The sequence below is a fragment of the Grampus griseus genome (genome assembly GCF_964374135.1).
Source record: "Grampus griseus genome assembly, chromosome: 7".
Lineage (NCBI taxonomy): Eukaryota > Metazoa > Chordata > Mammalia > Artiodactyla > Delphinidae > Grampus > Grampus griseus.
In genome coordinates this window covers 42,340,736-42,367,998 of record NC_139001.1, presented here as the reverse complement: position 1 = coordinate 42,367,998, position 27,263 = coordinate 42,340,736, and the positions used below count along the sequence as shown (strand labels likewise).

General features: G+C 40.6%; 1 protein-coding gene across 2 annotated transcripts; it reads right to left on the bottom strand.

Annotated features, from left to right (window-relative positions):
* Window positions 1-12,971: 12,971 nt before the first annotated feature.
* On the bottom strand, window positions 12,972-26,983 carry CAVIN2 (caveolae associated protein 2). 2 transcript variants are annotated; one of them, XM_082658186.1, is made up of 2 exons: window positions 26,199-26,983; window positions 12,972-15,437 (listed from the first exon to the last, which is right to left on the bottom strand). In XM_082658186.1, the coding sequence occupies exons 1-2, from the start codon at window positions 26,919-26,921 to the stop codon at window positions 14,643-14,645; spliced, it is 1,518 nt and encodes a 505-aa protein (XP_082514312.1). In that variant the 5' UTR covers window positions 26,922-26,983; the 3' UTR covers window positions 12,972-14,642. The 2 variants fall into 2 exon arrangements, with proteins under 2 accessions (XP_082514312.1, XP_082514313.1); XM_082658187.1 differs by having other exon boundaries at window positions 26,214-26,983.
* Between the last annotated feature and the right edge of the window lie 280 nt (window positions 26,984-27,263).

Here is a 27,263-nt window from a genome sequence, read left to right as displayed (position 1 = left end):
GGATGCAGCAAAAGCAGTTCTAAGAGGGAAGTTTATAGCAATACAGTCCTACCTCAAGAAACAAGAAACATCTCAAATAAACAACCTAACCTTACACCTAAATCAATTAGAGAAAGAAGACCAAAAAAACCCCCAAAGTTAGCAGAAGGAAGGAAATCATAAAGATCAGATCAGAAATAAATGAAAAAGAAGTGAAGGAGACAATAGCAAAGATCAATAAAACTAAAAGATGGTTCTTTGAGAAGATAAACAAAATTGATCAACCATTAGCCAGACTCATCAAGAAAGAAAGGGAAAAGACCAAAATCAATAGAAAAAGAAATGAAAAAGAAGAAACAACTGACACTGCAGAAATACAGAGGATCATGAGAGATTACTGCAAGCAACTATATGCCAATAAAATGGACAACCTGGAAGAGACGGACAAATTCTTAGAAAAGCACAGCCTTCCAAGACTGAACCAGGAAGAAATAGAAAATATAAACAGACCAATCACAAGCACTGAAATTAAAAGTGTGATCAAAAATCTTCCAACAAACAGAAGTCCAGGACCAGATGGCTTCACAGGCGAATTCTGTCAAACATTTAGAGAAGAGCTAACACCTATCCTTCTCAAACTCTTCCAAAATATAGCAGAGGGAGGAACACTCCCAAACTCATTCTATGAGGCCACCATCACCCTGATACCAAAACCAGACAAAGATGTCACAGAAAAAGAAAACTACACGCCAATATCACTGATGAACATAGATGCAAAAAAATACTAGCAAACGGAATACCACTGCACATTGAAAGGATCATACACCATGATCAAGTGGGGTTTATCCCAGGAATGCAATGATTCTTCAATATACACAAATCAATCAATGTGATACACCATATTAACAAACTGAAGAATAAAAACCATATGATCATCTCAATAGATGCAGGAAAAGCTTTTGACAAAATTCAGCATCGATTTCTGATAAAATCCCTCCAGCAAGTGGGCACAGAGGGAACTTATGTAAACATAATAAAGGCCATCTATGGCAAACCCACAGCCAACATCGTTCTCAATGGTGAAAAACGGAAACCATTTTCACTAAGATCAGGAACAAGACAAGGTTGTTCACTCTCACCACTATTCAACATAGTTTTGGAAGTTTTAGCCACAGCAATCAGAGAAGAAAAGGAAATAAAAGGAATCCAAATCAGGAGAGAAGAGCTAAAACTGTCACTGTTAGCAGATGACATGATAGTATACATAGAGAATCCTAAAGATGCTACCAGAAAACTACTAGAGCTAATCAATAAATTTGGCAAAGTAGCAGAATACAAAATTAATGCACAGGAATCTCTTGCATTCCTATACACTAATGATGAAAAATCTGAAAGAGAAATTAAGGAAACAGTTCCATTTACCATTGCAACAAAAAGAATAAAATACTTAGGAATAAACCTACCTAAGGAGACAAAAGACCTGCAGAAAACTGTAAGACACTGATGAAAGAAATTAAAGATGATACAAGCAGATGGAGAGATATACCATGTTCTTGCATTGGAAGAATCAACATTGTGAAAATGACTCTACTACCCAAAGCAATCTACAGATTCAGTGCAATCCCTATCAAATTACCAATGGCATTTTTCACAGAACTAGAACAAAAAATGTCACAATTTGTATGGAAACACAGAAGACCCCAAATAGCCAAAGCAGTCTTGAGAAAGAAAAATGGAGCTGGAGGAATCAGGCTCCCTGACTTCAGACTATACTACAGAGCTACAGTAATCAAGACAGTAGGGTACTACTGACATATAGATCAGTGGAACAGGAGAGAAAGCCCAGAGATAAACCCACGCACATATGGTTACCTTATCTTTGATAAAGGAGGCAAGAATATACAGTGGAGAAAAGGCAGTCTCTTCAATAAGTGGTACTGGGAAAACTGGACAGCTACTTGTAAAAGAATGAAATTAGAACACTCCCTAACACCATACACAAAAATAAACTCAAAATGGATTAAAGACCTAAAGGTAAGGCCAGGTAGTATAAAACTCTTAGAGGAAAACATAGACAGAACACTCTTATGACATAAATCACAGCAAGATCCTTTTTGACCCACCTCCTAGAGAGAGAAATAAAAACAAAAATAAACAAATGGGTCCTAATGAAACTTAAATCTTTTGCACAGCAAAGGAAACCGTAAACTAGATGAAAAAGACAAACCTCAGAATGGGAGAAAATATTTGCAAACGAAGCAACTGACTAAGGATTAATCTCCAAAATATGCAAGGAGCTCATGCAACTCAATATCAAAAACACAAACAACCCAATCGAAAAGTGGGCAGAAGACCTAAATAGACATTTCTCCAAAGAAGATATACAGACTGCCAACAAACACATGAAAGGATGATCAACATCACTAATCATTAGAGAAATGCAAATCAAAACTACATTGAGGTATTATCTCACACCAGTCAGAATGGCCATCATCAAAAAGTCTACAAACAATAAATGATGGAGAGGGTATAGAGAAAAGGGAACCCTCTTGCACCGTTGGTGGGAATGTAGATTGATACAGCCACTATGGAGAACAGTATGGAGGTTCCTTAAAAAACTAAAAATAGAACTCCCATATGACCTGGCACTCCCACTACTGGGCATATACCCTGAGAAAACTGTAATTCAAAAGGAGTCATGTACCACAATGTTCGTTGCAGCTCTATTTACAATAGCTAGGACATGGAAGCAACCTAAGTGTCCATCCACAGATGAATGGATAAAGAAGACGTGGCACATATATATAATGGAATATGATTCAGCCATAAAAATAAATGAAATTGAGTTATTTGTAGTGATGTGGATGGACCTAGAGTCAGTCATACAGCGTGAAGTAAGTCAGACAGAGAAAAACAAATGCCGTATGCCAACACATGTATATGGAATCTAAAAAAAAACAAAAAAATGGTCTGAAGAACCTAAGGGCAGGACAGGAATAAAGACACAGATGTAGAGAATGGACTTGAGGACACGGGGACGGGGAATGGTAAGCTGGGACGAAGTGAGAGAGTGGCATGGACATATATACACTACCAAATGTAAAAAAGATAGCTAGTGGGAAGCAGCCACATAGCACAGGTAGATCACCTGGGTGCTTTGTGACCACCTAGAGGGATAGGAGGGTGGGAGGGAGGTGCAAGAGGGAGAGAATATGGGCATATATGTATACGTATAGCTGATTCCCTTTGTTATAAAGCAGAAACTAACACACCATTGCAAAGCAATTATACTCCAAAAAAGATGTTAAAAAAATTTTTTTTCCTAATTCTTTCTTTCCCATTTTTGGCAATAAGCCATGATTTCTTGAACTGGAACCAGAACTTCACTATCAACCTCTTTTGATAGTTTGGTCAAGTAATTGTTTGAATAGACTAGTGGTTTTTAAGTCATTAAGGCAGGTTAATCACCTATGAATAAGTAATTATTTTTATGGACACAAATATGGTAGCACATGGAAAAACAGATCATTGTTATAATGGAAGCCTTAAAATAATTAAGCCTCAACTATATATGTTCATAAAAATGGCAAAGATAATCCAAGAGATAAACACTTCAGAAGTCATCTGATATGTTTACATGCATTTATTTGATTGTTAGAGCAGATTTTCTTCCATAATTAAAATGTTTAACATCAAATTAATTTGCATTCTCTGAGTTTCTACCGACTGATGACACAGTGAGGTCATCTAGAAATACTCACTGTTGGAGGTCAGACAGTCCAGAAATAAAACATTTATTTTATGCAGTTAACTTACTAAGTGAATAAACCACATTTGGTTAATTGAGAACTATCTTCAAGCAGGAAAAAAAATACAAAAGCATGGAAGCTGCACGCACAAAATGCATAAATACCCAAGCCTTTGCAACACATCGTGATAATTATTTCATTGTGTATATAAAATATTTGCTAAGTTAAGTTGTTCAGATTCTCAAACCATATAATGTGAAATCTATTGTAGCTGTACTGAGAAATGATGGAACTGTATGTTGACAAGTTACCTGCTCCCCTTCCTTAGGAGTTTTCCACAGGGCCATCCCTAGGATGTAGTGGGCCTCAGGCAAAATTTCTTTTGTAGAGTCTCTGTCTATAAAAAAATTTTGACTTAAAAAAGTGTTATAAAATTCATGGACCTATATGTATGGTAATTTTCAATCACGCTTCAGAGTAATGGATAAAGTAGAGCTATTTACACATTTGTTTATTGTCCAGTCGTTGCCTGTAAAGAATCTTCACAGGGTCTGGTACCTAGGTGCTGTTTCTTCTTGTTCTTTATTGTCAAATGCATGGTTCCTGGCTAATTTCATATCTCCCACTATGTGAGGAAAAAGGTAGCAATACTGTTATTGTTCACAATGCATAGACCTTCTTGCCTCTGTGGTTTCTAATACCATTTATTTAAGACTGGTTACATCATTACTCATGAGTCTACATCATCCATCATGCCATGATCACTGGTTTCCCAGGACTGTCTCAAAGGTTTTGCTGTGCTTTTCTGATGATGATCACAAATGCAAGTCTTATCTAGTATATGCAGGAAATGTGAATGATAAGTTGTTTTCTGGTCATGTCAAATTTAGTGTTCAGAATTTTATAGCATAAACATAGAATGACACATCCTTCAATTATGCCTTCTCTTGAACTCTTTAGGTGGTGACCACGGCATTCCTAGAACATGATCTCTTTCAAGGTTGGCTGTACCCCTGCCTTCTACCACTTTCACCAGTGGGAAGATAGGGACAAGAAAAGTGGTCCCATTTGTATAAGAAATGTCCATCCCTTGTCCAGCATGGCTTAAGACCAGCTTAGTGGGGAATAACATCAACACATGCTGTAAGGCAAGAGACGACATGGATTGGAAGAATCTCTGGTCATAGGGGAACAAAGGGCTCGAAAACTCTTTGTGGTGTTTGGGGAGGGTAAGGCAACCCTGGGGAAGTAGCCTGACACATGATGTGGAACCTGAGGAGGAAGTGGCGTGATGGCCCTGGGTGAAGGACCCCTGCTGCCACCTTGCTCCCTTGGTGCTGTAGATTGGAGGTGGCACTCTATCCTAAAAGCTTTTGTACCAGCCCACATGCCTGGCTGCAGCCCAGGGGTTGGCAGTATCCCATCAGTATCCCAGAGCACCGGACTTGTCTTGTGTCCCTCAGAAATGTGGGTTTCCCCAAATCAGCATGTCAGCACTACTCCAGGGGCCCAATCTCATTCGTACTCTCACGGCTTCATTAAAGAAATACTCTGCTAGCTAGGAGTATTTTCCTCCTGAAGGCTCTTTGGGGCATCTGGTTTACCCCTTGCATGGGGTAGCGGTTTAGACAGCACTTGAAGGGGAGAAATGGAGACTGGGGCCCACAAGCGTCTTTATCTGACCTGAGTCTTCCTGTCTGATCACACCAGAGGGGAACTTAGAATATTTCTTGGAATGTTCTTTAAGCCGTAGGACTCCTGAGGAGCAGGCGCAGGACAGGGTCTCTGCTTGTCTGGGTTTAAGGGCAGTATGGGATTTCCTCATAGCTTCTCTTTTGAATTTCTCTCTCTAGCAGTTGCCTCATACAAGGGTTTGTTCTTAAATTGCTGGTAAGTTACTACTAAAGTGCCCTCTTCCATGTCCCAGTAGTTAACCTGTAAAGATGTGTTTTTAGGACATCTCTTTACAGTGGAGATGAAGAACTCTAAGCTTTTAAGAGCACGTGACACATTCTTCAAAAGTGAATGAAAATTCTTAAGCATTCACATAAGGTTTAATAGTCCATCTACATTTCAGAGCAGTGGACCAAGCTCTGAGGAGAAACTTTTGGCTCGTAGATGCCTCACACAGAGAAAACACTCATGGAAATTGGGGCCATTATTATTGCTTACTCTGTTTTCATTTAACCTGATGAAAGCAGAACAGCTTGTCACTTCAGTAGGAAAAAAAATGGAATGTATGAATTTTGTGGACGCTTCAAGAGTTGCAAGTTAAGAATAGTAATGTAAATCTATTTTTTAATGTCTGGTCCCATTCAAAGAACAATGAAAGGTAGTGGAAGTCTCTTCGTCTTTTTGTACTTAGAAGAAACAGATATGAAAAACTGCTATTCTAAAGCCATAGATCAAACACTGTAGTTTAAGAACTTTAGAATGACAATAATTAGAAAGAAATGCATGTTTTATGGAAAAAAGAAATAAAGTGCTTTTTATTTCTTTGGTGTTGCTATGGAGAAAAGATGTGGTAATGCTCACAGGGTGGAACTTTATTCTTGTTCTGAAGCATAGAAAAATTCCTGACTTCAATTTAGTTTTAACTGATTTATTCTGCTTTTCTATTTTCTTCCTTCTGTTCCCCCTCCCCCCTTCCTCTTCTCCTTCTTCTTCCTCCTCCTTTTCTTTCTTCTTCTTTTTTGGTACCCTTCCTTCACATTTGTGGACATTCTGTCAAAACACTTTTGTATCTAAATAGATCACCTCCTCCAGAAGTTATTATTTAAATTTACTCTGGAGAAAAATTACTTGATTCTCTTCCAAAATAGGGACTCCTGGGGAAACCATCTGCTCTAAGAGAAGTAGGTGTTTCAGGTAGAACAATGGGTCTGATGCAGACTCTGTCCACCATTTGAAAATCCTTGAGATAATAAATAATCTGTCTTGGTTTTAGGGACGATACATTCTTGATCGCTTTGCTTATTCTTATGACTATTAAAAAAATAAAAAGCTACTCCTATGTAGCTGAGATAAAGAATAATGTAGATCCATATTTGCAACGAAGGAAAGAGCACCAGAGAGATTAATGAGAAAAGTTAGGTGCAACAAGATCCTGATTATTTAAATATAAAGAGAAAATATACATATATATCTTTTATATTTTTTCCTGGAAGAATACATAAGAAAACTTTGACCATGGTTATCATCAGAGTAGTGTTCGGAGAAGTGGGAAAAGGCTAACTTCTTTAATTTCCATTTAAAACCTTTTTGCATCATTTGAATTCCCTTACTATGCTCCATTATGTGATAGGCAAAATTCTAACGTGGACCCAAGATTTACCACCTCCCTGGAGGACACACCATGCATAATCCCCAGATCTGTGAATATGATAGATTTTACTCTTGCGATTTTATTATGTTACATGGTGTAATTTACTTTAAGAGAGGTTATCTAGGTGGTCCTGACCTAATCACAGGAGGACCTATAAAGCCTGAGAGGGTTTTTTTGCTGCACGAAGAAGAAGCAGCAGTCAGAGATTCAAAGCACACTAAAGAATTGGATGTGCCATTGCTGGCTTGAAGTTGGAGGGGACTCCATGGTAAGGAATGTGAGTAGCCTCTAGGAGCTGAGAGCAGTCCCGGGTTGACAGTCAGCAAGGAAGTGGGGACTTCCATGCTACAACTGAATGCAGGGAACTGAATTCTGCTAAAAGGAATGTGCTTGGAAGCAAATTTTCCCCAGAGCCTCCAGATGAGATATCTTGATTTCAGCCTTGTGATACAGTACGTTGAACCCAGCCATGTACAGCAGGGATTATCTGGGCATTAGGATTATGGACCATTTCCCCTGACTTAATAATTGTTTAATTAAATAAAAAATCTTAGGAAGTATTATTTTAAAAAACCAACTCTTAGTGTAAGGAGACCATGTACTCGTTCAAAGTTGGATGTAAAGTTACTTTACCTAAAGTAAGTCAAATTTTCTCATTGATTTCTATTGTGTATTTTTAATTATTCATTCCTGTCTCATCCTAGCAAAGATACGATATAACAGAAAGTAGTGATGTGGTTCCATGAGAGAAAAATTCCCTAAAATTCAACAAACAAACCAAAGTCCCCAAACAAAATGAATTTGAAAACTTTTGGCAAGAGAGTGACTAAACAAGCAGTTTATTCCAGGGCATATTGGAATTGCAGGAGGGAAGGGCATGTCTTTTTGGTTTGCAGTGAACCAGTGAACCCAGTACCTTCACAAGTCTTGGTATACAGTATGTGCTTAATACTTACTTGCGAATTAAAACAAATGAATGTTCTTGCTGTCAGTGTTGCGTTTTTAAAGACTATAGGTTTTCTTCCACTCAGAGTCTCCCTTCCACCATTTTGTTTCACACTTTAGAACAGAGAAATCTCCACTCTTGTGTATTCTTTACACCCACACAACTGTACCTTGTACTGTTTAGATTCCTTCTATCTCCATTCTGGAAATTTATGGTATGTTACACAGCAGAGCTACAGGAACTCCATTAACTATCTTGTGTGACTGTTTCTCAAATAACAGTTTCCTTAAGGCTGAAGATTTATTTTTCTTGCAGATTATTTGTTCCCTCTTGCTTTGTTTCTGTAAATTCTAATTCGTTATGTAGGGGGCTCCCAGCACTTTCCCCTTGCTCAATAGATAGAAAGTTCCCAGATGGCAAAGACTCTTCTCTTGTCAGTCTTATCCACAGACCCAGCACAGGGCCTGGCACATATAGATGCCCAATAAATGTTAATAAAATGGATACCTTTATTGGGGAAATGTTTCTAGCAGATAAAAACACCCTGCAGTTATTGGTTAATTCAGGCCTAACTACTTCTGTTTAATCTCTGAAAAGTCTAGCTATAAGGTAGTTGGAAAATATCTTTTGGTCTCTGACAATAAAAAGAGTGATAGTAGAAAGAAAAAAGAGAACTAAAGAGATAATGGAAGTACACCCAAGGTACATCAGTCTTCCTTTCTCTGGTTAATTTTTGGGGCACTCCCATAAGCTAAGATATTCCTTTTCTCCATCCATACTGAGAGGGAAGGGGTGGGCTTCCTTTTATTATGTAGGAATTGAAAATTATTGATTTAAAGTTCCTAGGACATTTGATTTTTCACATAAGGGCACATTCCTCAGAATACACTGCCTTTCTCTGCATGTCATTGGGGTTCTGGATACGATTAACCTGCACTGGACCTTGGAGAACACAGCTAATCCATGTGCTTCCATAGAGCTTAAAGTGGTTGCAAGCATCAAGTTTCTCCTTAACAAAGGACATCTTGCCCCTTGTGCTAAATCGGTATCAGTTTTTTTTTTCCCGAACTCTGAGCTCTGAAGTCTCCATTTAGCATCCAGAAAATTGAGCTGTGTTCTTTTCCTTTAGTACCTCATTACTAACAATAAAGAGTTGAAGAATGCGAGTGTCGGCTGGCCATTTTGCTATGAAATACGGCAGAGCAGGGTGCAGACTTGCTTTTTGTCATCTGTAGGACCTCCAGGTTATTGATAGGAGTAGGTATTTTTCTACTGGAACATAGAAATGGAATAGTCACATTATATGCTCAGTTTACCCCAACAAAATACCAATCCCGTTGGCATCCAGGGGCTCTGCAGGTAACCCACAGGTAGGTAGTGCTGCTAATAACAGGAAGTGGTGCTATCCCGTTAGAGAACATATAACCACCTTTCAGTGTGATTGGTGACTGTCTCCTCAGTGCATTGACTATGCAGCATTAACAGGAATCTTCACAAATGCAGTAGGTGGCAAGAGAAAATTTCTTACAAGTTCCAGCAAGGGTATTTTTGCATTTTCTATTTCCCTAAGAAAAATTTTGTGCTTTTGCTCAAGGCAAATCCAATCCTGTTAGTGGCTTTCTATTCCCATGTCTGTGCCTCCAGGTGGGGAAGGAAAACCCAAGAGTGTTCACTTACAGACCAGGGGTCAGAAACTGATGGCCTGTGCCGAGGCTACATGCCAGCAGACAGTTCCACTTGGCTCAAACAGTGATTAAAATGATTTGAGCTAGTTGCCAGAAATTAAAAGCCAGGAGATTTTCATGTAAAAAAGAAATCTGAATTTTGGCTCTTCTTAAAAGAAGTTGAAGCTTTGGCAACACCAGGCCTGACTTCTCACATGGCAAATGGAGTTGGGTGGTAGATGGCAGTTTACCACAATTCAGGGTGGCTCCTAGAATGTACCGTCGCTTTCTGGGAATTAGCAAATGCGCCACCTTCAGACTGGTGAAGGACGAAGGTGTCCCCTAAGAGAGGTCACGGCCCACTTGTAACTGCCCTGCCACAGTTGCTGCCACCACCTCGAACCATGTTACTTCTATGTGAGCCCTTCAGGCATTTGAGTCTGTGACCACTGCCTAAGCCCTTGGAAGAAGCCACTGACTGCAGCATACATCCTGATGAACGAGGGCTGGCCTGGAGGGTTTTCTTTGATTGCTTGCCCACGGAAATGGAGGCACCAGCATTTGCTTGATGTACCTCCTCTTTCACCTTGAGAAGACAGCTGGACGATTTTGCAGGAATCATCTTCCAAGGCCAGGTCTCCATATCGTCACGGTTCACCTTACTTCCCAAACACCCACACGTCTCCCACCCCATGCTGATTTGCCATTTGCTCGTATTTTCAGCCTATGAGAGGATGTGTCCAGGCAGGATAAAGCAGCTTCTCCAGCATGACACAGGAATCTGACTCCTTTAACTTGGAGAGTTTGAGGCAGACTTCTTGTGCCATCTTTGAATTAGCTGATTCTAGTATCTATCTCTGTTGACAGCTAGCGCTTATTAAACTGTGCCCCACAGTGAACCCTGCAGCCACTGACAATAGACAGTGCCAAGGATCTGAGAAGCCCCTCTGTGGCCTCAGCAGACCCGAATAATAGTCTCTCTGTGGCTCCCCAAGAATTGTGAGCTGTTTTTTCTTAGCATTAGTATGACAATCATTAAAATCATTTACAAAGTGCAGCTCTATGTGATGCTGTATACGGCGCGATAAAACGAAGTTAATACCGTGCCATCAGAGAGCTTATAAAGTGATTTATCGTGAAGCACAGTTGGGTGATACAATTAGGAGTCCTGTTTTGGCAGTAGCATGGATTTCAGAGTGGGGTTGAGCACTGACTCTGGCACTCAATAGTTACATGAACTTGGACAAGTCTTTTAACTCTGTGACCTTCAAGGGAAAAATAGTTAAATTGTAACATGATGAGTGAGAACTTAGAGTGGTTAAGAACTCAGGAGTTCCCTCGCTCCCCTCATCAAAACTCTCAGGTATAAAAACAGTACCTTTCTAATAGGATTCATTTGATTAAACGAGATAATGTTTGTGTCTAGCATTTGGTAGGTACACAGTACTCCTGACCATTGGCGTGCCCAGCCTGGCATAAAGTAAGATATCAGAAATGTTGTTCTCTCTCCCCCATGCTTGTGTCTTCCTGCTTTGGGCGCTACGAATTTCCAGGTGGGAAGGACAGATGGTTGTACTGCTCAATAAATATTTACTGAATTGGTTTTACAGTGGAAAGTCTTTAAGAGTACGAATATCAAGCTGTCTTGCTAGAGGTGTAGCTTCGTAATTGGGGCAGTTTGTGTGGAGAGTTAAAGATAATTTTAGAGTTGCAAATACTACAGGATAGTGCAATGGTTAAAACAAAAGTAAGAAGAATGTATCTTTAATAATGTGAGTTACTGCCTGTTCCCTTTAGGAATGAGGTCCTGGCTGCAGAAGTCTCTATTTCAACACCCAGATCAAGCAGAATACAAAGGTTCAGTGCCAGTTTCATCTGAAACTTGTTTTGCAGTGTCACAGTCTTGCAGTCTTAGGAAAAGACTTGTGGTTGCTATGGAACTGTTAATAATGATTGCCACCCTTACCTCAATTCCTCATACTCCTAATCTCTAACATAAAATCACTTAAACTTGGGCTGTAGGGCAGTAAACAAACTTTTGAGCAAGAATTAACTGGGTTTGGGCATTAGTGTCTTAATGTAGGAAATGACTTTCATTATAACCTTTACTTATACTAGTGGCTTGGCTATGTCAAAGGAGCTTCTAGTTTCCTGATAGTGAACTGAAACGCAGGAGGTTGAAACCTTGTTCTTCTGCATGAGCATTGCTAAAAGCAGAAACATTTTGGGCTTTCATCTTACAATAAATGTAAGAAAAAAATATTTATTTTGTGCAGAACTGGCCTTAGTGTGGGTCTTTTATTTTCACGTATAAAAAGAAATTCAACCACGTACTAGATTCGTAAATGGAAGGAGAAAGAAGAAAATATTCCTGTTGAAATATATATGTCTATATATTTTAAAAATAAAATCTCATGGAAAAATGACATCGTTGCTCTATTTCTGTGAGATCTGTGACCTGTGTAATAGACACTTCTTGTTCCTGAATTATATTTCTAAGATAACGATCTCAGTGCTTATTAATGTATAATCTTTGGGGGAAAACTAATCCAGTTCTTGAGCTCCAGGCACATAAAGTTAGGAATGGGTTATTGGGTGGGTATGAAGAAGACTGGGGACTTTGTAGCCTCACCAGTATGCAAATATTTCAACAATAAACAGAATAACTAGTTTGATTTCCACAACTGCTGCTCTCTCTAATCCCTACAGTATGTGTTTTCCAACAATTAGCTGGCTTAATTCTCTGTTCCATTGGTTAGGATTTTAATGTTTCAAATGAGGAACAGAGAATAAATGTCTGTCAGTCAAATCTAAAAAGATGCCTTTTTAGATAGTTTCTAGGAACAAATAACATAAGCATTTTTGAAAAGGAAATGTAAACCTTGCATTAGCTCTGGATGGCCCAACTCCTTGGCTGCAAAAAAGTAACAGCAACTTTGGAAAGGTTAAACAGGCATGTTCAGGGCCCTGAGTGAAATTTAGTCTTCTACCAACTGGATGGCACTGCAGAAGACAAAGGTGTATCTGTGTGAATAAACTGAACGTACGGTTCAATACATTCATGTTTGCAGGGCTATTTAAGGTATTTTAATGTCTGGTACAAAATAATAAAAATGTAGATGGAACTATCAGATTCGTCAAGCTGCTACAGTAAATTCAGATGCTCTCCAGAGCTGGTAAGGTGATGTCAAGAAAGTTAAACTTGAAGAATGAGACTTGGATTTCTAAATGAGATTGGGGAAAAAAGAAAGCAGAGTTAATAGGGGAAATCAAGAATAAAAAATCAACATTATGGCTACATTTGGAGGAGAGTTTAATAATCAGTTCTTTCTGTTGTTTTTAAAGTTTTCTGCCGAGAAACTGACATTATTATGTACTTTTTAGTTTTTGGTTTATTTATTCTTCTTTAACACAGCCATTGTTAGTTCAACAATCTAATATTTGGGGTACATTATTGCAAAGTAAGGACACAGCTGTATCAGTTATGCCATCAATACATTTGTTAATCCTATCCCTTTTGTAAGGCAAAGCATAGTTTGTTAATACTGTTTTAGATTAGCTGTATTTGTAAGGTTAGTTCTAATGAGTGGTACACAGTAAAGGTAGGGAATTTGCTCTCTGGTACAACTGTCTTTAAACTGTAATAGTTTTCTCAAAACATTACCATTCTGTAATTAAAAATAAAGCAATATTTTAGTATAATGTTAGGCAGTAGTAAAAATTACCCTGTCTGAGTAAATGTACACATACACATAAACACTAGCATGCTTTAAGAAACATATTAATATTCTGTGAAATTAATATATAAATAAAATATGACCTAGAATGAAATTACCGTTATGTACAAAAAAGGAAAACTTGACTCTTTCCCTTCCCAAACCTGTTGATTCTAACATGTTACAAACATACATTACATCCTTTGAAGTGTAAGGATTATTTCAAATTTGGAAAACATTAAAGAATAGTACGATCCAACTTCCTACAAAAGGCAGTATGTATTAATTAATTTTGAAGATTTATGTTCATTCCAATGTTAAAGAGACATCTTTTTGAACTTCCTTAGGGAAATATTTGTAATGTCTTTCATTAAGGAAAAAAATGCAGCTTTAACACAGTAAAATGTTTTTTGAGATTATTTGAAAATATTAGAAAATAAAAATATTGTGAAGATATAGCATATGATTCTAGGATAAATGAATTTCTTCAGCTTTGTTATATGAGTAAATACTTGAACTAATATCGTAAATATTTTACTTTTGAACACATGCTTTTTTCTCTTTGTCTTCATTCTCTTTGCCATTCTTTGTTTCCTGTTTCTTTTATTTTCCAACTTCTCCTTAGTTTTCTTTTTCTAATAGTCCCAACTTTTCTACATATCTTACTTCATTAGCTGAACATTATAGTCTTTCAATTTCTCCTTCATTTTCAATAAACAATGTTTTCTACTAAGTCAATAGCCAACTTTCTCTTCTACCTTTTAAGAAAAGTATTTTCTTCTTGAAATATAAAGTAGTTATCTCTTTAGCTTAAATACATATGTATATTATATATCACACACTTAAAGAATAAAGATTCACAGAATTCTATGGAAATTCAATATATTAGTGGTACGCTTATTCAGCAAGCTTATGGAATGACAAAAAATGAATCAGATTTCATGATTAGTATCTTACGTAGCCTCTGATGTTTCTGGCTTAGCCAAATTGATCAGTGATTTTTGACTGCTGCATTTCTTCTTCTGGGCAGTCTTGGAGAACTACAGAAATGGAACCTAAGAGTAAATTAGAAGTGTAGACCCTGACAGGTTGCCTTCATAGTAAATCTTGGGCACGTGTGTGCGCCTACTGTGTAGTAAATGATGACTACCTGGACAGTAACACGGTGTGAGTGGGGAGTGCTGGAGATGTACAGGAGTTTGTTTCTAGGCTCTGGTTACCCACTTAACTGAAAGCACAGGCTGGGCACAGAGCGCTGTGCCTTTAGGCGGTCTGGTCCACCTGGAGCACAGCTGGCTGCACCGGCTCCTTATCTGAGCGCTCTGCCTCGTGGGAGGTTAGCACGTAGCCTCCATCATAGCACACCTGCTGTGCCTGTTCCAAGGCCACCGACTCTTCTTCTTCATCTTCCACAATAGTCAAGTCGATGTTGCTGTCCATGGCCGAGTCACTCCCTCTTGAGGCCGCCCTCCCAGCATCCCCCTCCGTGCTCTTCCCTTCCACCAGTACACTGGTGAGGGATGCTTCCGAAAGACGCTCCGCAAATGAGCTCTCCTCGTGGTCATTCGGCACCTCACTGCTAGGCATGTCTTCTGACTTGGTCTCATTTTCTGCAGGGCTTTCTCCCTCTCGGACTTTCTTTCGACCGAAAGTGAGGGGAGAGACCTTGAAGGGGGAGCTTTTCCCTGAGGATGTTTTCTGGTGATTGGAAGTGAGAGATTTCTTAATCTTCTCTCTCCTCTCTGCAGATACGATCTTTGTCCCCAGCTTGTTCATCTTTTTCTCGATGTTCTGGCGAGAAAATGCTTTCTTGAGGCTATCCACTTTCCGGAGACTGGATCTTTTTATTTTCTCTGCCCGGCTTTCTTCCATCTTTTCCTCTGCACTGTCTTCCAGGGCCTCCTCGTCATGGGGCAATTCATCATCGGACGAGAGGTCCACTGTGTGCAGAGTTTCCTCCAGGGACTTGTTCTCGTCAGCATGCTCCTCTTCCTTCCCCTCCGCTAGGCTGGAAGCTGGCTCTTTCACAAACACACTGGCAGGGATCTCATTTTCTTCCTGAAAAGATGGACAATGTAAATTTCATGTTAATAACACATTTCACAAATAGTCCTGAACTGCTGTAATTTCTGGGTATGTGTTTTTGGCATGACAGAAACCAAAGGTCTGTGGCTTTAGTTTTCTAGAATATGAAAAGTTAATTCTAAACTGATCAAGTCATTCTGCTTAGGCTGGATAAGGCCAACGGCTGCCTGTTGGGAATATTATGAGGGCATCTGGCAAGGGCTCTATCAGTGACAGGCAGGGAGGGAAGTGGGTTGTGGGTCAGACAAGACAAGGAAGCTGCCTAGATAAAGGAGCTAAAGTAAGTTACTGTGAACCCAGAGGGCCTCTCTCTCGTAACCTCAGGCTCTATTCCTGCCAAAATCCCACTGCAAAAGGGCCTGGAGGTCAAGTTAGAAGATAAAAGATGAAGACTTCCCAGTTCTCTCCCCTGCCCCATCTTTTCCTTAAGTGTCAGGCACCAGGTAAAACCTCTATCAGGTTCCCTCCCCAAGTAGAAGTCAAAAGTAAAGGCATGGTCAACCTTGGTATCTGTTTAAAAATGCATACTAATTTTTCTAATGACCTAATTTTGGAGTAAGAGAAGCAAGGGCTAGCCTTACTGGGGACCCACTCACGAAGCCTTGTGTTTAGAATGTCCTTTGTGGGCATTATAAGGAGAGATGGTATACTACGGCCATTTCTGGAGTAGTAAGGGGGAATCTTGCTGCCAGGCGTAGCTTATCAAGCCTCTCTGTTAAATAGGGCTTCCTTGGGCAGGAGTACTTCAGCCTCCACCTAGGGTAAAGAGTGAAGAGGGAAACTCAGGAATCTGTGCCCCCTCCCCTTATTCCCAGCACACTCTTTCTCCAGCTTCTGGGTGTACAATGATCTGCCTCTCCCTCTGCCTCAGGGAGCAGAGCCTGAAAACTTGCCTCCAGAGAGTGCAAAGGGGATGGTTCTCCAGAGTAGCGAAGCAGGGAGATTTGAACTCAGACAGACTTGGGTGACACAGCATAGGAATCCCTTTGATTTTTATATTTTTCTTTAAATACAGGAAAATGAGAGCCAGCTAGCAAAGTGCCTTCCCATTTTCATTGGAAGAAATGGCACAGTGGAAAGAACGTGTGACAGGAGGCCTGAGTCTCAGTTCTTTCTGTACTGCTCAATGGCTCTGAGGCCTTCAGCAAATAACTTAATCTCCTTGTGTCTCAGTGTCTTCCAAATGTGAACAAGAGGATTTGACCCAGATTAGCAGCTTTCAAACTGCACTCCCAAGGGTATTAGGAGTTCTGCAAGAATGCCAAGGTGGGCCAGGCTCCAGAGCCCACTGCCAGCCGGGCTTCAAGCAGAGCCTCAATGTTACCTGATTATACTGTGGACTGCCCAGTAAACTTTCAGTTTGAAAAATAACTGGATTTAGTGAATTTAAAAGTCTGTGTGTTAAAAAGGGCTTCCCTGGTGGTGCAGTGGTTGAGAGTCTGCCTGCCGATGCAGGGGATACGGGTTCGTGCCCCGGTCTGGGAAGATCCCACATGCCGTGGAGCGGCTAGGCCTGTGAGCCATGGCCGCTGAGCCTGCGCGGCCGGAGCCTGTGCTCCGCAACAGGAAAGGTCACGACAGTGAGAGGCCTGCGTACCGCAAAAAGAAAACAAAAGTCTGTGTGTTAAAAAAAATAATAATAAATTAAATAAATAAAAGCTCAAAACAAACAAACAAAAAGTCTATTTGGGAGCTAAACTTCATGCAAAGTTTATGTTAATGGTAAGAACTTCCCCTATTGTTTTGCAATTTTGATTGACTGAAAAGTCAATAAAATTGGGGTAGTGATCAAAAATATGTTCTAAGTGTATACCTGTATACTTTCAACTTCTCACTACAAAGACTAAGTGAACAATGTTTTAATATAGAGAAACTTAAAAATCCCTCTCCTTATTAATCACCAAATAGTATAATTACAATACTCTCTGAAAAGATACAGCCCCATGTCCCCCGCTTACACACACATACTCATAACAGAGTATGAGTTCCATAAATTGGTTAGAAACAAAGTCTTGGGTAGAGTAAAAAGCAGCACGTCTGGTTAAATAGAATCCTTGGTAGAGTTAAGAAATCCCAAATTCTGTTTCCCAGAGCTTACTTCCATTTTGAATATCACAGAATGTCAGAAACACAGTATAAAAGATAAAGTAAAAACTTGAAATTTGCACGGGATTCCCACGAATAACTTATGACACGGACCTTTACAGAGAGCAACTCTGCCACGCTTCAAGTCTTGACTTGCCTCTTTTTCGTTGGCGTGTATTCCCTGTGAGGGTGGGTACTTGTGTCTCTTGTTCACTGTTAAGCCCCGTGACTAGAGTAGTTCCCGACAGCTCAGCAGTTATTTGTTGAATGAGTGCATGTTGAGGAGGCTTTCTAAGACAGCCCTGAGGGTGGCTAGAGTGGAGACTGCCCCTGTGTCGGGCGCTGCAAAAGAATGGACTTAGTTCTGTGTCTAGAAGGACATTTGCTGACTGCTGCTGCCACTGGGAAAAGAGGAGAACCAGGCCTAAGGGGCTCAGCAGTTTCCATTTTTAAGGAAGGATTTTATTCTCAGTGGATGAGCATTACTAAAAGAGGGGCAGACTGCAGAAATAGCTAGGGCTCTGATGTTTAGTCCAGAAGCAAAATTACTTCTGGGGTTTGACAAGAGGGTTGGGAAGGTTTGACAGGAGTTGCTTGCAGGAAAGGAAGAAACCAAGAGCTCAGTAAAACGTTATTAAAAGTCCTCAGTAAAGGGCTTCCCTGGTGGTGCAGTGGTTGAGAGTCCGCCTGCTGATGCAGGGGACACGGGTTCGTGCCCCGGTCCGGGAAGATCCCACATGCCGCAGAGCGGCTGGGCCCATGAGCCATGGCCGCTGAGCCTGGATGTCCGGAGCCTGTGCTCTGCAATAGGAGAGGCCACAACAGTGAGAGGCCTGCGTACCGCAAAAAAAAAAAAAAAAAAAATCCTCAGTAAAGAAGGCAGAAAGTCAGGTGGAAAATTAAAAATAAGCCTTGGTTACTAGAGGAGAGGTACATTTTGTGTAGTATAATCTCAGGTTAATCAAAGGTTTACCTTTGATTACTGATTACCCTGATAACTTCCCTTTCTTCAACCTCAACAAAAAATGTCCATATTAACTGTACTTCTAAAAGAATTAAACCAATAATATTGCATTTTTAATGCAGTGTAAATTTTATTGTTAAAACAGCACAGTTACTGTTGAGTCTTAGACTCTTGTCTCTCTCACTATGTGTCCTTTGAGGACAGGTTTGGGAAAAGTGCATTATCAGGTGAATCAGAAGTGATCTGTTGGTAGATCACACCGCATACATGAGGGCAGTCGAGAGATGGCGGGAAACCCAATTGAGCTCTTTCAGACAATGTTGGGGAAATTTATATAAGAACTCTTTGATGCCAACTATGAAAATAAACCCAGCAGGAACAGACATAATCCAGAATGAGTTGGATGTGTCTTAATACAACTGGAAACAAGTGCGATATGCCTTTTTGGCCAACTGCTATGCTTCTGCTGTCATTTTTATTAATCAAGCAGTATTTTGGGTTATGTCTACTGGACAGTGTTTATTTTGTGACTTCTTATAGTTCTACTCTGAAGGTAAGCAAGCCCTTTCCCTTCACATAGAAATTTGTGAATGTCCAAGTACATGTGGGAATTACATTTCCAAAATGTTTGTTTAGAAGCAGAAAAATGCTGACACTCTTCAAAATCTCTATTCTTTAGTAAAATGTAGACATGGCATTTGACTATAAAGGAACGATTATAGTGGTGGAAATTCAACTTGAACTTCAGACAGTGGCTCCTCTGTAACTGCAGTGTCCCCCAGGTGTCCAGTCTTACTTGCTCATGTGTCCTCCTTCAGTCCAATTACACATACCTTATGGAAACACTTGATATTTCACCTGCCTACAGGTGAGGTGATACTTCTGCCTTCAGCCTCCTGTTGTAATGTTTTTGATCTGCTTTCTCTTACAGATTCTAAGACTGATGGCTCTTTCAAGGGGGAGGATCAAATATACATCCTCAATTCCATCACCACTTAACTATGCTAGTTACCCATGTATCCACTTGGGGTTTGTAACTCCTTAACATGGCATTAAGAATCCCTTGTGAGTTGCATTGCTTCCTTGGAGAGTTGTACCCAGGAGAGGCCCCCAGCTGCAGCTGACTATTTGCCCTATAGAGTTTTTTTTTAAGTTTTTTTAACATCTTTATTGGAGTATAATTGCTTTACAATGGTGTGTCAGTTTCTGCTTTGTAACAAAGTGAATCAGCTATACATATACATATGTTCCCATATCTCTTCCCTTTTGCGTCTCCCTCCCTCCCACCCTCCCTATCCCACCCCTCCAGGTGGTCACAAAGCACCGAGCTGATCTCCCTGTGCTATGCGGCTGCTTCCCACTAGCTATCTATTTTACGTTTGGTAGTGTATATATGTCCATGCCTCTTTCTCCAGATTTATTTTCAAAAAGGTACGTAGCCCCACCGATGCAGCTGCTCCTGGTTCTGACCTTTCACAAGGACCCTTAGGGGTTTTTAAAAGGAAGGGAGGGCTTCCCTGGTGGCGCAGTGGTTGAGAGTCCGCCTGCCGATGCGGGGGATGCGGGTTCGTGCCCCGGTCCGGGAAGATCCCACATGCTGCGGAGCGGCTGGGCCCGTGAGCCATGGCCGCTGAGCCTGCGCGTCCGGAGCCTGTGCTCCGCAATGGGAGAGGCCACAACAGTGAGAGGCCCACGTACCGCAAAAAAAAAAAAAAAAAGGGAAGGGAGAATTAATCAGTACACTTCTAACATATATGAATGATATACTTGCACCATAAAAGAGACAAGGAATGGAAAGAACTCTTGAGAAAGTGGCATTTTTTCCTTGCACTTTCGCTTGTTTGCCGTTTATACTGATTCTTGTGACTAACAGTCTCAAGTCTTGCGTGCAGATATCAACACAGAGAAACTGGCCAACATGCTGGGTACTTCTTGGGTTGATGCTCATGGAAGCAAATCTTCTTTGCACATAGATACACACACTTTAAAAGAGGAGACTCTATGACTAGCATTAGAAAAGGAAGCTACAGTAAGTCATTTAAAAGCTTGAACAGGCAGTTTGCTCTCCTGTCACTAACTTATCATCCCCGTTGTTAGAAGAAAATAACAAAGGCTGTTACATTCCCACAGGGATGTGGTGGCATGGTAGAGGGATATGAGGACCATAAATTTGTGTCCGTGGAATGTTTTATCCAATAATCTCTAAATACTAGTTATGAAAATGGAACTGTGCTCACCTGACATTCTGATTTATGGGTCTCTTTTACACATTGATGGTTTTCTCCAGTTTGTGTTTCTGAGGTATAGATTGCCAAGTGGATAAAGCCATTGATTAGAAATGTACCCCTAAGGCAGCTGTTGGTGGAATCAGCAAGTCATAAGAATAAAATGCATTAGTTATAATCCCTGAGCAGTCTTTCACATTCCCGAGGATTTAAAAGTTTCATTATTTTCCAGTGTTATAGAGGGTTCAGTTCTTTTTTAAGATCACACTGCTTAGGTGTTCTTTGTTGCATACACACAAAAAACACAAAACAAAACAAAAAACAAACCACACTGAATTATTTAAAAGCTATTGTAGAAAACCCAGTAAATATGAACTTTGCCATAGTTGGATTATAGTGTTTATTTTCACTCATTTCATAATTCAACTGTATAATTTCTATTATTAATAAAATGAAACCTTGCTAGTCACTTTGTTTCTCAGGGCCTCTGCTCCTTTGATATAAAATGAGGTTAACCTAGATGATTGTTGAGGTGCTTTCCAGCTCTAAAATACTTGATTCTGTGATATTAACCTAAATCCCATGAAAACTAGTCTAACAGATTGCAAAAGTGATCTCACAGTGTACAAATGCCAAACATGCTTTGTTTCATGCAAGAATCAAAACTATAGGACCTGAGTTGCATTGGCGAACACTTTTCATGTGTTCAATTCAAACAGATATGGATTACAAAACAACAGAAGGGGCAACATTCACCTGGAAGGGCTGCATCTGAGATAGAGTCTCGTTTTGTAATTTGTGAGAGAAGTAATGATTCTTTTGAAGAAATACCGACAATAATCAGTTATTCATTTAAAGTGCCTGAGGCAGTGCTGACATTCAATAAGTGTAAATAGTAACAATAAGAACTAGTATTTTGTTTATCTCATAAACTAAAGGGCACCGGATAAGTAGCACATCAAAACCAGTATCCCATTATGGGAATATTAATCAATGTGATACAAACATCGTGAGCTGTCATATAAAGGTGACTGTGGTTATCTATATGCCCATTTCTTCTAAGTCTGTACTAATTTAGCAATTTTCAGAGCAGTGGCTTTGGATAAATACAGTCTTTAAAAAAATTAATTTAAAAATAGTCTGAAGATGTTATACTTTTAGCACCTTTCTAAAATTCTGTTCTCATCAAAGGAACCCAAATGATGAATATTTGAACACATGTATAGGCTTGATTCTCCATGAATGTAGCCACAGCAAACATCTAACTTCTACTCTTTTCACCCAGTTTCACAATTTCATGTGGATGAAAGTGTAAACTGTCCATGAGTACTCTCATTTTGTTCCCTGGATTTGAAATCATTCTGAAACTGCTTTGTCAAGTAATCATTACTAGAACTTTAAGAGGCCTTAAGTGGGCATCACACCCTCAGTGCCAGTTACCTGTGAAATTCTAGTCTCTTCAAACAACAGAGAAAACTTCCTCTTAACTGTAAATTCACTGATTTTTGTACAAATTTTATTTTTAGTAAAAGATACATATGCACTTACAGGCAAAGAATTAGTCTTATTGGTCTTTAGCATTTTCTTTTTGATCAGCAACCTCTCTGAGTCTTATTATCATTTATACTGGCTCCTGTTACAGTATTTTGAATTCAAACATTGATCTTAAGCCATTATTTAAAAAAAATATTAAAAGGGAAGCTGCTAAGTTTAACAAGGATTTTACAATTTATTTTATTGCTCAAAAGGAGATGAATTTTCTCCAGTTTTAGATTCTACTGGTTATAATTTGAAGTAATTGCTAAGACATGAGAGGCTTAACAGCTACAACAATGTTGTAAGTTTAGCACAGAATTAGATAAATAAATGACATATTTTAAACAGGACAAATTTCAGAATTAAAAAAAATGCTAATGTGTATCTAGTGTTACTAGCATCTAGTAGATCAACCAACCAACCAACCAACCAACCAACCAACCAACCAAAAAGCACCTGCAGATTTTGGAAAACACAACAGGACTTTACAAACTGGAAACATAATCTTCTAAACACTATAGGAGTGAATATGATCCAGTCAGGTGACAGATTTTCGTTCTTCAATCTCCTATTTTTACATTAATTCTTTTTGTCTTAAACTAGAAAACCAGTGGATTTAGTAAGGGAAAGTCTAGCATAGGGGTCCAAGTGGACTGAAAGTGACAAACAACTTAGAGACCTGGTACATTATCCGCCCTCCTCACTCTGCAGGTCTAGAAAACATCTACCCTGTGCCCCACTGTGAAGACTGTGCTGCTACTAGAAAGGTCTATTTAGAGTAGGCCCTTTGGGCAGAGTCCTGTGCTTTTAAAGGGCTTTGCTTTCCTTTGCTCTGGGAGTGATGTAATATTGATTTCAACTCGGTAGTTATCATACAATGTATGGCAGGGAGTGGGAGTGTATGTATGTGTGTGTGTGTGTGTGTGTGTGTGTGTGTTTAGCTTTTAATAAATCCCAACTAAAAAAGCAAAAGCATAGCTGTTTGAAGATCCTGGGCAGGGTGAGATCAGTTTTTACTAAAAAGCCATATTTCTAACCAAGCACAAGTATAGCCTCCTCTCCATGCAAATGCATTGCAGATCCACCCAGGAAGAGCTTCAGTTCTTTGAGCTTACACCACGACAGTCGCTAACCATTTAAAATATGTTATTCCATTTATTCCTCACCCTATGCAAGAGATATGAGGGAAGAAGCATTAATGTTTAAGAGCGCACACTTTGGAGTCAATTAAATATGAGTTGAAATCCCAGCTTCACCACTGCCTACTAAATAGTTTCAGACAAGATGTAAGTATCTCTGAATCTCAGCATCCTCATCTGTAAATTGGTGCAGTTGAGATAAACTACAGAAAGATACTTAGCAGAGTATGCAGGGCTTATTAAGAGCTCAAAATACTTTTACTCTTTCAAATATTAATAAGGTGTATAGATGAGGAAACAAAAGCTTGGAAAAGCTACACAATGTGCACCAGATCACATAACTGGCAAGTGGTGAAACTAGGATTTGAACCAGTGTCTGTATGACAAAATTTATCTTTTCTCAACCCCTATACTGGACCACTCTCTAACACAAGTTATTATTATATCCATTGGCATAATGGATATAATATAATAATTATAATGGATATAATAATTTACTACCCTAGAAACCCCTACTTTAAGAAGGATCAAGAGAAAGAGCAACTTTTCCACTGAGGGACTTCATTTGTATTTGTTTTTTCAGAATAGTCATCTTGCAACATCTTGAGAGTGGATATTTCTGATATCCTTTAGGCTAATAAAAGATCTTACATTACATGACTTAAGAAAGGTCCAATTCCTTGCCCCTCTAATTCTCTGTCTCCTAAACTGCTCTTTCAAAAAAGTCCTTGGGGGCTGCTTGCTAAGAGGCCCTGAATGGAGCCTGAACACATTGCTTTGGATTCTTTTAGCTTCTACCTTGGTCTTGAGCCCCTGTTTCACCTTGTCCTCACTATATGGAGAATTCCTACCGTTTCTGGCTGTAATTTCACACCTGTCAATCCAATGTGACAAAACAGGAGACCATGGCAGGGCTTCAGCAGCAGCCTGTGTCTTTAAGTTCCCAACAGTTGTTTTTTTAAATGTCAGATTTACAGTTCTCTTGAAATTTTTAGTCACGTATCTTCTCCATCCCTCTCCCCAACACCTACAGAATATCCTCCTTGGCAAAACAAAACAAAACCTGATCCCGACATACTGTGACTTTCCTCTACTACATAAATAATTTTTTGTTTTTCCTCCTTAACTGAGGGACAGGACAAGAGAGAATCTCTCTGATTCATACTGGAAGGAGGGAAATTTCCTTTGATGACTCAGATTTAAACAGGTCTGTATATATTTGGTTTTGTTTGGAGATCAGTGTTTAATTTATAAATGCCTTGAGAGTTGAGATTTATAATATCTTTTAGGCTAATAAAGTTAGGATCTTATATGGCTTAAGAAAGGCGCAGTTACCATATCTCTTTTCAGTTCGTCTGGTTCATGAAAAGCTATTCCATTTGCATTAAAAGCTAAAAAATTTCCGGTCTGCAACAGACTGCAATGTATAGAAGGACATCAGCTGCCTGAAGCTTTACAACATCAAGTGCAATGTGGGGGGACAAAAAAGCAGTGAGATGAGTCTTTCCTTTTATGGAGGAAGGAGGCTTAAGTTCTAAATTGGCAGAGCAGATTCATTTAGAAAAAGAAGGCTCCCTCCGTTTAAGTTCCAATTTCTAAATCTCTTTGGGGAGATGAAGGCTCTTCTTGTGTGCCTTTCACAATCAAACATTTGGTTATAGCCTCTCCCCTCCGTGGCTCTGAAATCCTCTCCTATTCACGTGGTCACAATGAGACAGCCCTGGGGCAGGGATGGCAATTGCTTCCTGGGCTCTGTGCTGGCTGGGCTCCACTGGGCGGAAGGGCTTCCAGCGTTAGGCAGGGCTGCCCTTGGATTCACAAACGCCCACCACGTGGCGGAACAACAGTCCCACGCAATCTCCCTGTCCCCAAAGAGCCTCTTGCTACATTAATTGCATCATTGATGCATTATAAAAATTAAGTGGCCTTTTCATTCCAAGGCAACCATTTGAAGGAGAAAATATCCTAGGCTAGCCTTTGTAACTGTAACTGATAACACTGCTTTTGTTTTACTTTACAGTTGTGGTCTCTCTGAGCAAGGAGAAGCATATCTAGTGTGTTTGTAGAGTAATGCTCTATAGTTTCAGTGCATTTGCTAGAAAAAAAGCTCAACAAGATTGCTTTAGCCAAAAGAGTCTCAAAAGTAGAAGGCTAGTTCATCTCTAATGGAATCAATCTTCAATATTTGGTTAGTCCCCAAAACACTGGTGACCTTTGGACAAAGGGAGGCTTTAAAAAGTTACGAATTTGACTTGATTAAAAAACAAAACAGAAAACTCACATGATCACCTCATTTCCACAAAGAGTTAATAAACAGCCAGTGAATTAATTTGCCTGTCCAGCTAACAGCTGCAGTCAGAGCCCCACGTTCACAATGCAAAGAGACAAGTGAATCTGACTAGTGTGCCTGCACCTGCTCACCTTCCCAACCTGTATGGAGGTGCTCCTGACAAATGACCCCGACCTGCTAACTCCTGAGGCCCCTGCCTTGGGTTTAGGCTGCAGTGACCTGGGGAATTCCCAGCCCTGTGTGTAGATTTCACATGCACCTGCTGAAGGCGGTGGGGACAGTGCCTCGTGTGTGTGTGCGTGTGTGCACCTGCTGAAGGCGGCGGGGACAGTTCCTCGTGTGTGTGTGTGTGTGTGTGTGTGTGTGTGTGTGTGTGTGTGAGAGAGAGAGATCCCTGACAGGCAGGACCAGATGTACAAATGGCTGTGAGAGCCAGGCGACTGAGATCATGGATGCGGAGTCCCAGCTGGGTGGGCGGAGAGTAGGGGCACTGACCTGGAATATGAGCACCTTGAAATGGTTGCGCCTGAGGAGCTGGGCGTGGTTGCTCTCTAGCCGCTTCACTTGCGCGCACTGCCTCTCCAAGCGCTCCCTGACGGCGCGCGTGTGGGCGCTGACCTTGCGGGACTTCTCCAGCAGCTTGCTCACCGTGTTGCTGGTGGAGGCCTGGTACTTGGAGAGCTTGGTGAGGTCATTCTGGATGCCCTTCACGGAGCCCTCCAGGCTTATCTGCCGCTGCTCCATCTTGTGCTGGTTCTCCTGCACGGCGTCCAGCATGTTCACCAGCTTGTCCAGGAGCGTGAGTACTGTGACGGCGTTCACCTGTGAGTTGTCCCGGATGGCCTCCTCCGTGCTCCCCGGGTTCAGGCTGGGGCTCGGCGTGGAGGAGGGCACCGGGCTGGAGCTGCCCGGCTTCTCCTGCCGCATGTCAGGACCCGGGTGCTGGAACTTTTCGGCTTGCGCAGCGTCCTCCCCCATAGCTGGACAGGTGGGAACGTTCTTCTGGCTCCGGCGAGAAAGACGGTGGACAGGGGTGCAGAGCGTGGCCCTCTGGTTTGAGCTCAGAGCACCGCTCTCTGGGACTGGCAGAGGTTCAGACAGGCAACAACTGGCTACACTGATGAGGGAAACTACATTCCAGCTGCTCTTAAAAGACCTACTCCACCCAGTGGGAGGCGAAGGATACAGAACTGAGAACCACTCAGGGTTTAGAGGCATGCACACACTTCCTAACCGCGTACTCCTCGGCACAGGTCACTTTCCTGCAGTTTAGCTTTTCTTTCCTGTGCCTCTTCCCTTTTAAAAATAAGTTCAATGTCATATTTCACTCATGACTTCATCTAGAGGCGGAGAAGAACACGCTAATTTGGCCCAGCTCCACAGTCTCCAATTGGCTAAAGCTAGTAAACTTTTCTCTGGCTGCTATGCTGCGTATGCTACAGAGTGCCTGTTTGTTTGGTTTTTTTTTTTTTCCTGGATACAAGTTATTCTAACGGAAAGTATTGTTTGCCTTTGCCCTAGAACAGACTGATGGGCTGCAGAACGCCTGGTGTCCTAATG

Excerpts from the sequence above, each read along its gene's own strand:
- CAVIN2 (XM_082658186.1), bottom strand. The coding sequence starts at position 26,921 with ATGCCTCTAAACCCTGAGTGGTTCTCAGTTCTGTATCCTTCGCCTCCC. Across the intron at positions 15,438-26,198 it reads TCAAGGTGCTCATATTCCAG|GAAGAAAATGAGATCCCTGC; the intron begins GTCAGTGCCCCT and ends CCATCTTTTCAG.